The 17,511-nt window shown below is 42.8% G+C and overlaps 1 protein-coding gene across 2 annotated transcripts in view; it reads left to right on the top strand.

The window, feature by feature from the left end:
- The window catches only part of RASGRF2 (Ras protein specific guanine nucleotide releasing factor 2), a gene marked incomplete at its 5' end in the record, with an annotated part of 256,694 nt that extends 239,931 nt beyond the window's left edge, over positions 1 to 16,763 (top strand). For both annotated transcript variants that reach the window (XM_080803329.1, XM_080803328.1), the window contains 5 exons: positions 1,751 to 1,948; positions 7,168 to 7,247; positions 8,187 to 8,304; positions 8,889 to 8,957; positions 12,319 to 16,763. In XM_080803329.1, the coding sequence (XP_080659455.1) occupies positions 1,751 to 1,948; positions 7,168 to 7,247; positions 8,187 to 8,304; positions 8,889 to 8,957; positions 12,319 to 12,411 (558 nt within the window). In that variant the 3' untranslated portion in view covers positions 12,412 to 16,763. The remainder of the gene's footprint in view (positions 1 to 1,750; positions 1,949 to 7,167; positions 7,248 to 8,186; positions 8,305 to 8,888; positions 8,958 to 12,318) is intronic.
- Positions 16,764 to 17,511: the final 748 nt, after the last annotated feature.

The raw sequence follows: 17,511 nt of genomic DNA, 5'->3' as shown, positions 1-17,511 counted from the left end.
ATGGCTACTTGCACTGTGCCTTCAACAGATTGCAAATGGGTCTCCTGATGGTTAGTACCTCCCAGACCTGCCCCGCCTACTTCTTCATCTTACGTGATGTTCTTAGCCTTGGAGTAGTGGCCCAGACCACACACTCACTCACCCAAACACAGAATTTAGAGGGCATCTCGGACTCCTCTGTGTCACCCACCCCACCTCACTTCCCAATATACGAATGAGCCCTAAATCTACATATGTCCCAGACCATTTTCCCCGACTTTCCTACTGCCTTGACTCAACCTTGATTTAAGCTTTCATCCTTTTCTCCGAAATCTCCTACCTCACTATCCCTACTGTCATCTCCTTGCCCCCAAACCCATTCTTCACACAGTGTCACAGAAAAAAAACTTTTCTGAAAGACCAATCTGTTTATATCACTTTCATGACAAAATCCGGTCAGTGGCTTCCTCTCACTTTCAGGATACAGTCCCAGCGGCTCAACGTGACCTACAAGAGCCCTGCCTACCGGGCTTCAGTATCTCTCTTGTAGCTTCCCTGTGCTCCTCAGACGACTGCCAGATCCCCTGTTACACTGTGCCTTCTACCTCTGTCATTTTCCAGATGGTCTCCTCTGATGAAAAGCGGTGGCTGGCTCCTCCTCATCCTTTAGAACTCACGGCAGGGATGACCTCTTTCTGGAAGCCTCCTCTCTACGAGGCCAGATAACCCCTGCTACCTCCATGTCCTCAAACCCCTCCATGAAGACTTAGCTTTGCCTTTCATTATGTGATATTTACTTGTTTGTATTTGCCTCCCTTCATGTTTCCGCCTAACTAGGCTCAGTGCCTTGAGGTCAGGGATGCTGATTTATTGGTGTTTCCTGTTCTCAGAACCTGAAAGAATGCCTAGTCCAATCTAAGTTCTCAATATAAAATAATTTTTTAATGAATATGTACAATTCTGAGACACTGTGAGACCTATGGAATTGTCAGAGAATCGGTACACTCACCAGATTCAGTGTATGGATATGAGATTACAGACCTTGCATTCCCTTTGCTAGTAATCGATCCTAAACTGTCCTTTTCCTTTCTGTATGCTAAGTGTTGAGCTGTGCCAGCTGCCTCTTTTTCTCTTGGTTTCATCTAATAGCATTATAGTACTTACCTTTGAATCTATAGGTCTTGTTCACTCTGGTGGGGAAAATCCGGCGAGATAAGGAATAAATGTTCTCTCTTCCCCTGTCCCTAAGTGTGTCTGACTTGAGACCTGATCAGGTTAGAGTTTGATTTGCTTGGGGGTCAGTGTGTTTTCTTTTTCTGTGGTAATTGGGCCTTCCTGGTTCCCACACATCAGGGGGTGAAGGAGCTCATGTGGAGAGGCCCCAAGGAGTGAATCCTTCGTCAGCAAAGTGTGCCATTTCTCCGGAGTTAGCTCATTCTTTTCCATTTCCTCAATAGTTACTAGAAATAACTCCCTCATCAAAAGTATTCATTAAAAAACAAAAAAATGACCTGTTCCCCCAACATACGGATTCCCAACAGTCCCTCTCTGTTCAACTTGAGGATGAACAGGTCCCCATTGGTTTCTTGTTGCTATTATCATTACTACACATTTTAGTCTTTTCAGAAAGTTGGTATCTAAATGTGGACTTTGACCTCCATGTCCCTTGCCATTCTATTTTCCTGACATTTCTACCAGTGAGTCAGGTGCTTTGCCTGAATGCATTTCTTGGGCTCTTAGCTGGCCTCTCTTGGCTTTTGCATTGTCTCAGATGAGTAACCTGGTGGCCTCCCAGATAATGAATTATGCCGATGTCAGCTCCCGTGCCAACGCGATAGAGAAGTGGGTGGCCGTGGCGGACATTTGTCGCTGCCTGCACAACTACAATGGCGTGCTGGAGATCACCTCAGCCTTAAACAGAAGCGCCATCTACAGGCTGAAGAAAACCTGGGCCAAGGTGTCCAAGCAGGTGAGCACCGGCGGCTGTCCCCAACCCGCTGCTGAGAGGTGAGGCTGGGAGACCAGAGCCCAGAGCTGAGGGAAATATGAAGAATTAGGAAATAATTAACCACATCGAGCAGCTCAGTTGCCAAAGAAAGGTGCCAACGTGGGTAATTACTGTGTTCTTACCACTTAATTGATTCCACTCATGTGCACTTCTAATTGGTTAATTTAGAAAAACAAATACAACCCCAAACATTCATTATAACATATTGTCACCTGAAACAGTGCAGTTGCCAGTCAGAAGTTGTCTCCTAAATTATTTAGAGAAGGCTTGTGAATTCCCAGTGAACACAGCAGTGTCCTGCGGATGCATTCTTTCTCCCCAAAGTAAATGTATAAATGCCCTAGGGCCTCAATGTTCACTGTTGTTGGTTTTTGGTTTTTGGTTTTGGTCATTTATGTAGTAAACTTTTGGCATAAAGACAAGGTGTGCAGGAAGCACTCTTTTTTTTTTTTTTTTTACGAGGCGTTCTTAATTTCTTTTTAATGGGACTCAGCTTGTTCATGCCCATTGTTTTCATTCGATTTTTTTCAAGATTCAAATGAAATCACAGTCTCCCTGCTGCCCTTTTTCCCCGGCCTCCTCCCTGGGTGCTGGGGAGGGTTCCTTTGGGCTTCTGGGAGGCGGTGTGCACTGACTGGTCTCCTGGTGCAGTCTTCTCCTACTTGGTTGCCAGCTGAGGCCCCCGTGAATTGCCTGCGTGTGGTGTGTGTGTGATTGTGTGTGTGTGTGTGTGGTCTGCCTGGCCTGCCCAGGAACAGGGGGACTTAGCTGACTTCACCTGCCCTACAGCTCTCACTGGCTCCCACCGGCTTCTCTGAGACTGGGTATGTCCTACCTCTCCTAGAGGCTGTCCTGTCCTTGGTGATCCCTTGTGGGCAGGCTGACTCTTCTTTAGCAGATAACTACCTGGCCCTCTCAAACAGCGTTGGGGGAATTTTCCAGACTCCACCATGTCCTCCTGGTGCCAGAGGCAAATTCTTTATCTGTGATCAAAGCCTGGGCCTTGCCACAGCTTTTATAAGTTCTATTTAAAAAAACAAAACAATAGAAATAATAGAAATAGAAATAATAGAAATCCCCTACAGCCTACACCTAGTGCCCCCCACAGTAACCTCTTATGTAACTAAACATCCCAACCACAAAGTTAACATTGGCAACATCACTAACCTTATTCAGATGATCTGTTTTACGTATATGCTCATTTGGGCCTGTGTGTGTTTACTGTTATGCACTTTGATCACCCCTGCAGTCAAGATACAACGCAGTGCTGTGACCAGGATCCCGCCTGCCACCTTACATAGCCGTAGCCATTTCCTCCTTGCCCCTTCCCTAACTCCGGCGACCAAAAATCTGTTTTCCATCTCTATAAAATTTCGTCACTTCAAGGACATTATATAAATGGAATCATATGGTAGATGACATTTTGAGATTGCCTTTTTAAAAATTCCCTAGATCCATTCATGTATCAATACTTCATTTCTTTTTATTGCTAAGTAGTCCTCATGATATAAATATAGGACATTTTAACCATTCACCCCTTGAAAAACATCTGGGTTGTTGTTTTCAGTTTGGGGCTGTTACAAATAAAGCTGTTATGCACATTCACATATAGGTTTTGTGTGACTCTGAGTTTTTGTTTCTCTGGGATAAATGCCCAAGCGTGCAAATGCTGGATCAGATGGTAATTGTGTTTAGTTTTATAAGAAACTGTCAAATTCTTTTCCAGAGTGGCTGTACCATTTTATACTTGTATCAGCAAAGTATGGATCCCCCAGTTTTTCCAAATTCTTGCCCACATTTGGTGTTATCACTATTTTTTATTTTAGCCATTTTGATATCTCATTATTGTTTCAATTTGCATTTCCCTAATGGCTAGTGATGTTAAACATCTTTTCATATGCTGGTTTGCCATCTGTTTATCCTCTTCAGTGAAATGTCTGCAGCTCATTTTTTAATTAGATTTTTTTTTTTACCTTTGAGATCTGCAAGTTCTTTCTATATCCCTCCCACTTTATTGTAAAATTATTTTAGCTACTCCAGGTGCTGCGACTTTCCATATAAATTTTGTAAAAAAAAAAAAAAAGTCTAAGAAACTTTACTGACTTTTTATTGGAATTTCAGTAAACCAATCAATTTGAGGAGAACTGACATCTTTATTCCATCGAGTCTTCCAGTCCACACAGTCTGTCTTTCCATTTCTTTATGATTTCTTTGCTTTCTTAAATCAGCATTTTTGAAATTTTCAACATATAAGTTCTGTGTAAATTTTTTAGATTTATGCCTAAATATTTCATTTTCTTTGGAGAAATTTTAAATGTCACTGTGGTTTTAATTTTGGTTTCTACACATTCATTGTTAGTCTGTACAAATGTCGTTGATTTTTTTGGTGTTTGTCCTCTATCTCCAACTTTGCCAAACTCATTGATCAGTTCTAGGGACTCTTATAGAGTCCCTGGGATTTTTCTACACAGACCGTTGTCATCTGTAAATAGGAACTATTTTACTTCTTTCTTTCCAATTCATATGCCTTTTATTTCCTTTTCTTGCCTTATTGCTTTAGCTAAGCTTCCAACTATGTTGAATAAGGCTGGTGAGAAAGGACATTCTTTCCTTGTTCTCAGTCTTGTGGGGAAAGCATTCAGTCTCTCACCATTAAGGATCATGCTAGCTATAGGTATTTTGTAAATGCTTTTATAAAACTGAGGAAACTGCTCCCTCTTCCTAGTTTTTTGATAGATTTTATGATGAATGGTGTCAGAATACTGTTTTTAAAATGGGCTTCAAACAGCTATATCAGAATCTAAAAACTGGACACTGATACCCTTGTTGTGGCTCACTTTTGCCTCCTCGTAAGGCAATGGTAACCCTTGCCATTGGGCACTGGATACAAAGAGCATATTATCTGGTCACACAGACTGTCACACATCGTCAAGGTCAGTAAGTCATTCCTCTGCCTTCTCTTTCATTCTCTTTCCCCCGTTTCTTTTTTCATCTGAGGTTGGTACTAAGAGATTCATAAATCTTCTCTAAGAAAACATTAGGCCTGTGAGCCAGCAATTGCAATACCTGGTATTTACCCAAAGGATACAAAAATGCCCATTCAAAGGGCTACCTGCACCCTGACGTTTATAGCAGCATTATCAACAATAGCCAGATTATGGAAATAGCCCGATGTTCATTGACTGATGAATGGATAAAGGAGATGCAGGATGTATGTATACACACACACACACACACACACACACACACACAGTGGAAAATTATCCACAAAAAAGAAAGAAATGTTGCCTTTTGCAGTGATGTGGATGGAGCTAGAGAGTGTTATGCCAAGCAAAATAAGTCAGTCAGAGAAAGACAAATACCATATGATTTCACTCATATGTGGAATTTAAGAAACAAAACAGATGAACATTGTGAGGGGAAAAAAAGAGAGAGGCAAACCAAGAAACAGACTCTTAACTGTAGAGAACAAACTGAGGGTAATTGGAGGGAAAGTGGACTGTGGTGGGGTGGGGGGCAAGAGGGGGAGGAGATAAATTAAACAGGTGATGGGCATTAAGGAGGTTACTTGTGATGAGCACCGGGTATTGTATGAAAGTGATGAATCACTGAATTCTACACCTGAAACTGATATTACACTATATGTCAACTAGCTGGAATTTAAATAAAAACTTGAGAAAAAAAAAAAAAGAGGGGCACCTGGGTGGCTCAGTCGTTAAGCCTCTGCCTTCGGCTCAGGTCATGATCCCAGGGTCCTGGGATTGAGCCCCACATCGGGGTCCCTGTTCAGCGGGAGGCCTCCTTCTCCCTCTCCCACTCCCCCTGCTGTGTTCCCTCTCTTGCTGTGTCCTCTCTCTGTCCAATAAATAAAATCTTAAAAAAAAAAAAAAGAAAAGAAAACATTAAACTTTTCCTGTTGTTGACTTAGGTGATACCCATGTCTTTGACAGGATGCAGCCTTAGGGATAACTGACCCTGGAATAGGGGTGATAAGACTGATATTAAATATTTTTTTCAAATTTGAATGTACTACCTGTAGAGGCGTTAAGTAGGATATACCATTTGAATCCCATGAATGTGTCACTCCAAGTGGCTTTCAGAGAAGTGCTAGGCTATCGTCCCGGGCCCAGGACCTGGGTCTAGTCACCATCAGGAGTGCCTGGTTGCAGATATGGCCTCCTTCACATTCTTTCATCACACTGTCTGCTTTGCGGCTGTCTCTTCTTTAGATCTGAGTCCAGGCAGGGAGACATCCAGAAGGCATGGTAGACTGGGCAGTTTGAAGCCCACCAGATTCGGTCTGTGGCTCTAGGACAGACTCAATTTGCACAGCTTCTTTCAGCCCAAGGGCAGCTCTGGGCCAGGCAGGAGGCACACCTGGGCCCCATCCTGTCCCCCTTACCTCGCCAACCTTCCCCAGGCCTTGCTGGCTATCTTCTTCCAGAGTCCTCAGGAACCAGGGTGGGGAAGGTACCCCTTTGAGTCATGAAGCATGCAGCTGTTCCCCAGACCGAGACAGAGTAGTCTGAGGAGTCACTAACTGGACATTCCAAGTGCTTTTCCTCCCAGCCCGCCTGGGCATGGGTATTACCGGGAGTGGGTCATCATCCCCAAGTGCCACCTTCCCGGTCTCCCGCGTCCATGCGAGAAAGTCCAGATCAGTGTCAACAGCAGTTTTATTTCTTGGAAAATGTCAGTTATGCTTTTCTAACACGTTGAGAAAGGTGATCGCAAAACAAAGGGTTTGTAGCAGAAGATAGCTAAGCAACCAGATCTGTGTCTTGGTGATTTGGAAATTAACACCCAAAAAGATTGACCGTGGAAACCACCTGACATGAGACCTCCCATTTAAGATTCCCTAAGTCAACGTGTGCTTTTTCGATCATTTAAGTCCCTAATTTCTCGTGCATCGCACTTTTTCTTTTCTACACCTTTTCCACTTTTTGGCTAAATGAGCAGTATAGTCACTTTCTCTTCTTCACAAGTTTTTTTTTTGAAACATCAAATTCAGTCATAATGCCCCGTGTCTGTACTTCAAAATCATATCATATCATCATCAATCAAAATCATATCATCTGATAAAGGCATCAGCACCTGCCACTGTGGAAGGAAACTGAGGTTCTCTAGGTCAAACCACAGGAGTGTTTTCATGGCAAGCTAAGTTGTTTGTTTCTCTCCAGACAAAAGCTCTCATGGACAAGCTTCAGAAAACTGTTTCATCTGAAGGAAGATTTAAAAATCTCAGAGAAACCCTTAAAAAGTAAGTTTATCTTAATTATTAAGTCACTTATAATTCAGAAATGTATTTTAAAAATGTATACAGTATACAAATAGTGGCCTACCTCCTTCTTTGCTTTGAAAAGAAAAACAAATGGGCAACAACTTCCATCATCTTGGTAGTATCCTGATTTTTCGGGACATTTGAAATATTGTGCATACAGTAAGTGTCCTGTGGACCTACTGGTGGCATGCAGATGATCCCAGATAAGGAGAAAATATCATGATCTCTTACTCTAAAATCAAACCATCTTTTACTATAAAAAGTTTCTTGATTTGGTATTTGTTAATCTAAGCACAACGAGGAGACTGTGGTTCACAGAGTTTGCCATCATCCCTTAGCAAGTGGTCACGCTGGGACTCAGACCCAGTTCTCTCTGGCTCAAAGGCCCATGTCCTCCTCACTCTTGACTTTGAGAAGACCAAGATACCCACCTCGAAAAACACAACAAAGAAGGCATCACTTTAAAGTGCAGTGGTGATACTCATTAGGTCTATACCCACTAAAACATTGAAATACTAATGAAAGCAGAAAACAAGCTTTACAAGCTCTAATGACATTGATTTTTCTACCCAGTTCTTGAAGGTTCCTCCGTGCTCTTACTCCCTGGGGAAGCGCGGCCCATGTACAAGTACCGCAGACAAGTACCGCTAGCACATACTTGGTATTTGTCTGTGAGACATCCTGTGGTTTGAACATGCCATTGTCTCAGGCACATTGTAAAACACAGGCTGTAATTTTCTGTTCTATCCTGTTGTGAGATGTACTGAAAACTCATAATACCGTGAGTGTGCTTGTGCAGACAGAATTAAAGACTTTGTTCTTCAGGATTGAAGCAGTGTGGTTGCTTCCTGTGAAACGTGGGAGGGGAGTCGCTATTTGTGCGAATGAGCTTGAGAACAGTGTCTCTTGGTTTTGCAGCTGTAACCCTCCAGCTGTTCCTTATCTGGGGATGTACCTGACAGACCTGGCATTTATTGAAGAGGGAACACCAAACTTTACCGAGGAAGGCCTTGTTAATTTCTCCAAGATGAGAATGGTAGGTGATCATTTCATCAGCAGCCTGTTTCGGTGACGTCAGTGGCTTCGAGAGAAGAGGCTAAGTCACGGAGGTCACTGTTTGCTTTTACATTTTGAGCTGGAAGGGATGGGGGACACTGGGTTTCCTCGCTGATGTGAGTGATCGATGCGATTTTCAGCAGGGGTATTTCAGCTTGCATGCACTCTGGGCGAAGGGGTGGGGAATAAAGCTCCAGGAATGACTTCCTGAGACAGGGTGACAGACAAATGCTGAAGGCTTCTTGCTGGACAGCCAGATTCTAAGCACTAAGTTAGAACAAGGAGCCCAAGGTCAGTAACACCCAAGAGTTTGCCACTGCTGGACCTGAGGTCACCCAGTGCTAGCTGTTCCCAATTGTGAAGTCAGTATCTTCTTGCCGTTTGCATTTCATGTGGCTCATTGAAGGGCAAGAAAGCCCTGGCTGGGCATAGAAAATGATAGGGCAGGGCTCTGACAGTTCACTGGAGAAAGGTGTGATGACTTGTGGATAGGGCCTGGAAGAATGTGTTGCAATACAAGGAAATACTTGGGCTTTGATTTTGTTGTGACTGTTTCTCTCTCAGATATCACACATCATCAGAGAGATACGCCAATTCCAGCAGACTTGCTATCGAATAGACCATCAGCCAAAGGTAACATTGCATGGTTGTTAAGGGAATTAATAAAGAAAAAAGTGAAAATTAATGAATTAGAAACAGTGGTAAAGTTGATTGATAATATCAAAAGCTGACTCACAGGAAAGACCAATAAAATAGACAAATCTTTGGCAACTCTGATTGGGAAATAAAGAAGACAAAAAGAAAATCAGTTTATCAAGTTCTATTGATGGTATGTTCTGTATTTCTCACAAATCCGTCTACACCATTACCACCCTGTTCCAAGCTACCTGTTCTGTTACCTGGTCTACTTGCATTCACTCTAGAACGCAAAATCCATTCTACAAACTGCAGCCAGATAGAACTCTCTAGAACATAAAGTCAAATATATTTGTCCCCTGTGTAAAATATTTTATAGGTGTTTTTATGCTCTTCAGATATAGAAAGAAAAGGTCTTGATGTGTCCAATAAGTCTTACATTACATGGCTCCTTCTTATCTTTCAAGGTTCATCTCACATCATATACCCCCTTTCTTCCTCCATCCCAGCCACAACCAACCCACCCTTCCTTCCTTCCTTCCTTTTTTCATTTTTAAATAGATATTTTTTAAATCATTTTAGCTTTACAGAAAAATTGAGAGGGTAGTATGGAAGATTCCCATAAAACTCACAGCAATTTTTTCCTTATTATTTCATGGAACTTGACAAATTTATTGTGAGACTCATAAAGAAGCTCAGACAAACAAACACCAAAACAAAACACACACACAAAAAAAACCCGATGGATTTTTTGAAAAATAAGAAGAGTAAATAGAGCTTTCACTACCAGATATAGACACATATCCTGAAACTATAGTGAATAATGCAGGACTACATTGGCACAGGAATACAGATTCAGTGGATGGGATACAGTCCAGATGCAGATTTTGTCTATATGAAAATCTAATATGGGATAAAGGAGGCATTTAAAGAAAGTGCCAGAAAGAAATTGACCAGTCCCGTAAAGGAAACAGGAATTTTGGCTCTCCATCTGATACCATTTCACACAAAAAAATCCAGATGAGTTCATTACCTAAATATAAAAGAGTATTACATTATTTGAAAAAAATATAGTATAAAATATCTGCAACCTTTAGATTTGAAAGACCTTCTTAAGCAAAGAATGTATGAGCTATAAAAGATAAGCTTAATTAACTTTGCTGCATCAAAATTAAAAACGTCTATATGGGGGCGCCTGGGTGGCTCAGTGGGTAAAAAGCCTCTGCCTTCGGCTCAGGTCATGATCCCAGGGTCCTGGGATCGAGCCCCGTATCGGGCTGTCTGCTCAGCAGGGAGCCTGCTCCCTCCTCTCTCTCTGCCTGCCTCTCTGCCTACTTGTGATCTCTGTCAAATAAATAAATAAAATCTTTAAAAAAAAAAAAACTTCTATATGACAAAATGTAGTAATTTAAAAAGCAAAAATAAAACCACTTAGACTAGGAGGTGATTTTTAAAAAAAATTTTTTTTCTTTTGAGACAGAGCGCATGTGGGTGTGGGGCAAGCAAGGGGAGGGACAGAGGGAGAGAGAGAGAGAATCTTAAGCAGGCTCCACACCCAGTGTGGAGTCTGGTGAGGGGCTCAATGTCACGACCCTGAGATCACGACCCTGAGATCACGATCTGAGCTGAAATCAAGACTCGGACGCTTCATCGACGGAGCCACCCAGGTGCCCACAGCAGATGACATGTGTAACATGTAAAACAAAGAGACAGAAGGAAAGTATTCCTGTAAGTCTGTAAGAAAAGTATACACAACTCAATAGAAAAATCAGCACAGCTTTGAACAGATGAGGTAACTCACAGAATAAGAATCAAAACTGGCCAGTAAATATTTTTAAAATGCTCAACGTTACTAGTGAGAAGGAAAAAAAAAATGGAAATTATAATGAGGCATCATTTTCACCTGACAGATAAACAAAATGTTAAAATATTGGTCATAGCAAACGTCAGCATGTGGGATCTACCAGGAACTCTCACACACTATAGGTACAGCACTTTGGGAGGATATCTTTGCATCATCTGTTAAAATTAAAAATTGATGAACTGAGCAAGCGCAAGTCTTCTACTTTGCTGGTGAGAATAACGTGGCGCATCCTCTTTAGAAAACCGTGCCTGCCATGTGGATATTGCTTCAAACATTAAATATGCGTCTACCTTATGACCCAGGAATTTCTCCTAGGTATTTACCCAGGGGCAAATGAAAACAGGCCCACTGAAAGTCTTGTATAAAACGTTCCTAGCATTTCTTAATAATAGCCCCGACCTGGAAACGGCCCAGGTGTCCATAAATAGATGAAAGGATCAACAAATGTGGCGTATCCGTAGGACGCGACGCCATTCAGCAATAGCAGGGCAGGCTAGTGGTAGACGCCACACCATGGAAGGACTTCAAACCGTTACACTGAGCGGAAGAAGCTAGACACGCCAAGTACGGACGGTGTGCTTCCACTTCCATCAAAGTCTCGAGTAGACAGAACAAATGCATGGTGCTAGAAATCACAGCACGGGCCGCTCCTGGGAGCAGACTGACGGGGGAGCGGAAGGAGGGAACTTCCTGGGGTAGGAGAATGGTCCTGAACTGTGATATTTATGCTAAAACTAATCCAACTATCCATTTTTCTTACAAAAGTTATATCTCAATAAAATTAAAGCAATATTTCCACAGAAATCCTTCGGGCCCCAACATTTTTATTTTAGTGTCATTTCCTTTCATTTCACTGCTAGCGTCCACCCCAAAAGAACATTCCCACGTCAGCACTAAGCAAATGTGCTAACAGGAATTTCACTGTCGCTTTGTGTAAGCGTGAAATATTGACAGCAACTAAGCGCCCATCAGTAAGAGATTGTTAAATGCACTCGGGGAGATCACATGTTGATGTTGTACGGCAGCTCACATTCTCTGTGCTGACGTGGGGAGCTCTCCCTGACCTACACTGAGGAGACAGAAGCGGAATAAGATGTACCTGAGAATGATAAGGGAAGAAAAGATTTCTATAAGGACATGTAGTATCTAGAAAGACAGAACACTCTGGAGAATACAAACCAAATGATAACAGTAGTGCCTCTTCAGGGACGTCCCTGGGGTGAGGAGCTGGGAGAGGACTGGAAATGTATGGTTCTTCCTTCCTTCCTTCCTTCTCTTCCTTTCCTTCTTCACTTCTTCCCTTCCTCCCCCCTCCCTTCCTTTTTTTCTTTTTTTTTTTTTGTACAATGAGAATATATTCATGATTTTTAAAACCATGATGTAACATTGTTAAATGTTCAAGAGAAAATGTTGAATTGTGTCAGATTCCGTTCAGAAAATGTGCGCACTCATGTTCTGAAAGAACCCAAAGCGAGGATTTCCCTGTTCCTCCAGGTCACTCAGTACCTGCTTGACAAAGCCCTCATCATAGATGAAGATACGCTGTATGAACTGTCATTAAAAATTGAACCTCGGCTCCCTGCTTGAAGGTCTGGCTTCGCCCCTGAGTCTGTAGACGTCTCCTGGAGAGCGGGCCGGACGGAACTGTGCATGCCATGCTTCCCACAGCGCCGTGAGGACCGGGGACGGAGACAAAGCCAGTCTCCTCCGTGCACCGAAGAAGATGGGACGGACCTGGAATTCTGTCTCCAGCCAGGGAAGCCCAGCTGTTTGGGGTCAAAGACAGATGCTTTCAGACTTGGGGTGGGAAGGAGAAAAGATTGATCCTCGGTAGAGCTGATGGTGCATTTTTCATAAGGGAATGTGATACAGGAGATGCTGGGAGGCATTTTAAGGAAGCGGATAAGAAGGTCGGTTTCCGAGTCTGCCCGGGCTCTGTGAGAGCTCGCGGACAAGGATCCTGGAAAAGGCCCGAGCTGTTCGTCTGGCATTTCGCTGGCCAGGGTACACCTACCAACCTTCTCTTAGGGTTTATAACTGCCTCTGTCATATTCTCTGTATTACCAGCTTCCAGAACAGCCGAGGCTTCCTCCGTAGAGATGGGCCCCCACATGAGCAATTTCAGTCTACAGCATGTGCATGGTTTTTAGTGCATTCTAACTACTTACGCTGGAGGAATGGCATTTCTGAGACTGCTTTTTTGGTCTTTAGGCAACAGCACAGGAAAGACACGATGACAGCCAGGTGAACGTAACTTTGTTAAAATTTTAAAAACTCGGTAGGTTTTGCCCCGGGGGATCCCAGCCGGGGGCTGTCTTCAGGTGGGGCAGGGGCTCCTTCCTGAGGCTGTGGGGCCCAAGGAGCCGGTGCTCTCAGAGAGGCAAGTGCAGAGTCTGCAGAGAGGGGCCTGCACACCTCACCAACGAGACTGTGGAAGGGGACAGAAGGCCACAACCTTGCCACAGGGTTTTAGGCTGAGTGATCAGACAGACTTAAAAATCATCTCTGCACCTTGCTGTGCTCTTCCCCTCCACCCTCCCCACAGAAATGTGGGATTTTTTCCTGATTTACACAGACCATTTTTACGCTCACTATGAATCCTGGTTGTATTTTTTAAAACGTTGTTTTGTGGGTTTTTTTTTTTTTTTAAACCTACACGTCTGTGTGCTGTTGGTAGTTCTTCCCCAGTCATCTTTGTTTTTAAATATTGGGATATTTATGAGTGAAAATATTCTATGTGTATAGGAGATGGGACCAACCACTCGACAGCTCTTCTTTCTGAAGACTCAATGCAGGGGTTAGTCTGTGCTGGGAAAGGACCTTCCTTTTCCCAGGATTGATGGTTGTGGAAGAAATAGGGCTATCTCACGTTTACCTCCCTCTTCTCTTCTCAGGGAGAGCTCTGCTTTAAAAGAAGAAAGAGGAAAAATACAGAGTTGTTGTTACCTGAGCCTGTTGTACCTGATGATTTCTCTTAGGGGCATGAAGTACATTGATTCTGACATTGAAAAAATTGATCTGTCTCGCTGTTTTCCCTCCTTCTTTGCACTTTAATGATCTTGTTAGAACTAACGGCTGGTTAATAAATTCAGCTTGCTGGCTCATAAGGCCCAGTGAAAGCACTAGCGCTGATAATGTACCCTAGACGGGGAGAATGTACATTTTTCCTGCATGGTAAGGGCCATCTCTGTACATAACTATATAGTGAAATACCAAGTAAGTAAAAGAAAATACTTCTAATATTTGAAGACCATTCCAAAAATACTTTCAATAGCTCATATTAGCCAACAGTGTAGCACTAAACCCAAGGAGGGTTACTTATGAATGCTTTCTTTTTCTTTTTTTTTTAAGAAGTTGCTTGTTTGTTCTCTTTAGTCTCAAATGAGAGGTTGATGCATCGTGACGCATGATAAGAAGCATGGGTTGTTTGGATCGTAATGATGCTTAACTTGCAATTTGTATCTCAGTGTTCACGTACTGAGGGTTTGAACTCATATATGTCAGCTTCACCAAGCATCTCGAGGTCTTGCCGAAGAAAAGGAAAATAAAGCTTAACTTTCTTGGCTCAAAAACACAGCCTTGGAAGGTGGACTAAAAACCACGAAAAATCAGTGGCAGGACCACACACATAGTAGTTTCAGGCAGAACAACATGTGGAAAGGTCCATGCGCTCTGCTTTGAAGTCCGCAAAGTCTTCCAGACGGGAAGAGGTCATTCTGCGTGTGGACCCTTATTTGTCCGACGCAAATGTTCCCAGAGGCACTGCAGCCCTTCTTACTAAAGAAAGATGAGAGATAGAGGTGTTTCCAAATGCTCCTCCCCTTTTGGAGAGCCAGGGTTTCCTCAACTAGAGACAAAGCTGTCTCGCCAATTTCCTGCAGAATGTTGGAAGCGCCCCCCAGTGGTCAGCTACGGGCACCGTCAGTTGCTATGGTGACCGTTAGCGTTTCCTTGAGTTACATGCCCCTCCTGCTTACTGGAGTCTGAAAGCTTGCTGGAACTGCAAAAAGAGAGAACTCTACCTCCAAGGGAGCTCCTTTTGATGATATGCACCATTTCTGGACCATCTGGGATAAGCATGTGCATTTAAAAAAATTCAATTTGGTCACATTTAAAATCGCCGAGAGCAATTTGTAGTGCTTCCGATTGTTAAAGCACCCACCTTCTTCTGCCTTTCAAGTTTGTGTTTACTGTTGGACCGTGCACTCCCAACTGTGTCTGCCAGTATTCCATTATATGAGACCCACTTCTAAGAGCAGAAGGCAGGTCAGCCCGTCAACCAAATAGCAAACACTTGTATTGTTGCAAAATTAACCTAGAAAGTCAGAAGTAAAAGCCAATTTCATTCTTTCAGATGAATGCCCACATTTTGTATTGTCGATGAAATTATCTTGGGACTTTTAGGGGATGCCTTCGGTTATTAACTAAGACATCCAGGTTTGCTGCAGGGACAAATCTCTTACTTAAGCCAATATATTATGTGACAGGTTTAAGCATGAAGTACAATGTTGTCACTTCTCCTTAGTGTTTCTCTGAAGGAATTTAAAGAGAGAATTTTGAACTACTGTTGCAATATTTTAAGTGGCTCTCCCACAAAGCCCCCATTACTGTTTGTTAGATTTCATATGTCTCAAAGTACTGCTTAAAAACAAATGAAACTCCTAGATACTGAATAACTTGGAAGAGAAAAATACATTACATTCCCATTTGGAGTATACGATGATGGGCTAGCACCTCTTCTCTCACTGTATTATACAAGATAAAAACTTGGGTCGGCAATGACTGGGTCACTTTTAAAATTCTTAACTTAAAAAGTAATGCAATAGAGGGGTTATTCCCCCCCAAAATAACTTTTATTTTAAAATAAAGGATTTTATTTAGCGTTTCTTTGCGAAGTTTTATTTTATTCCCCCTGGAAAAAATCTTTCTCTTTAAAGATTTTTTTAATCCATCCTGTGATGTTTTATCATTTTTACTGCTATTGAAATAGAATATACTATATGTGGGATATATATTACATGGTGGAATAAATTATATATTATTTATGGCTAAAGAATAGAGCCAGGCTAATGTGCACAGCCAGAAGGAATAAATGAACATGGTTCATTTTCATTTCAGTAAGACAGCAGATTGTACGTGTAGATAATGACTTGATTACTGGCGCCACTATGTGAATCCTGGTAATAAGACTTGAGTCAATGAAATCTAATCACAGTGTCATTTTTCTCCATGGCCGTAAGTGACTTAAAAATCAAGGAAGGGCAGAGCTAGGGTAGAAAACAACCATTTTGTTCAAGGTGTAAACACAGGGATGATTGAGAAAATTATTCATCTTGGCCTCCGCACAGCCTGCCATTAACCGTAGGGCTGATTGTACTTGATCTCATCTGCCCCAGAAAAAAGAAGAGTTCTACTGGATGTTGAACCATGGTCTTTTGCACAACCCCCTCCGTTCTTCCCTAGAAAGGCAGTCGTGAAAGAGCCGGCTAAGGTGCCCCGGCCGAGTCCGAGGCCCGGATGTCCATCTGTGAGTGGGGAAACCTTAGGTCAGTGCTAAAACCTCCTCGAGCCCGTTCCCTCAACTGCAAAATGGAACTAATTGTGATTCCTGTGCCGCCTACCTCACAGGGCTGTCGTCAGGACAAAATGGGTTAGATTGTGAACTGTAAAGTGCTTATCCAAATGTGAGGTAACGTGATTACCATCCTCATCTCTCTTTGGCAGAGAATTATTTAAATGTATTTCTTTGTTATTTGTGTGTGTGTGTGTGTATGGTGGACAGACCAGTGTGTTACTTTGAGAAGCGTAATGTTTGTGTCCAGTAACTTTGCAAATCTGCTGACAATTGTGACTCTGACAGAAGGGTTTGTGCTGTAGCCTAACACTTGCCAGGTGGGATGTGGGTTATACCTATATGCAAATTAAATTTCGCCTTTCTTGATTCGAAAATCTCATTAGTCTCTTCATTGATTCTTTTTGCATTCTTCTACCTCGTCTTCTTTTTAGCAATGGGCTTCCTCAGATATTTGTTTACTTCTAAAGTTCAGCAGAAAGTAAAGTTTGGAAGAAGCCTATGTTGCAGGCACTAAAATATCAGAGAACCTTGGAAAAAATATCAAGGGCGGTTGGCCCCACTGTCTCTCCGGCGCTTCCATCTCTCCTGTGACATCCCCAGCCCATGTCTGACCACCTTTCAACACCCCCAGGCACATAGAACCTCATTACTGCCCAAACAGCCCGGTTCATCGAATGGCAGCTCAACCCCCATGGACAGGTTGAGTGCTTGGGTGACCTGGCCCTGCCATCATTCCAACCTCGGATGGGCTACTGAGCCATCACCTAGGAAATAAAGTTCATCACCTAGGAAATAAAACATATGTCTGCCCTTAGAATGACTGCAATGGCTACATGGAATAATGTAGATAAAAATACTCTAACTGTGGTCAAGTCAGTGAAGTCGTGCTAACATTTCGGGCTGAAGAGAGCATGATGCAGCTGTCGTGCACAAGTGAGAAGTGAGGGGAGAAAGAATTGGGGCGTCTCCTATTTCCTTGGCTTCCCTTTCCAATTCTGAAATGAGCAATCAAGCTGGTGGGGAGTCAGGAACCCCACACAGCATTGCCCTTGACTGGCAACACATCCAGCCTCCAGCTGGCCTCAGGAATGGGAAAGAGTGTAAGCCCAGGA

Source organism: Martes martes (assembly GCF_963455335.1).
Source record: "Martes martes genome assembly, chromosome: 5".
NCBI classification, from domain to species: domain Eukaryota; kingdom Metazoa; phylum Chordata; class Mammalia; order Carnivora; family Mustelidae; genus Martes; species Martes martes.
Note: the sequence above shows the minus strand (reverse complement) of the source record. Positions and strands in the feature narration are given on the sequence as shown.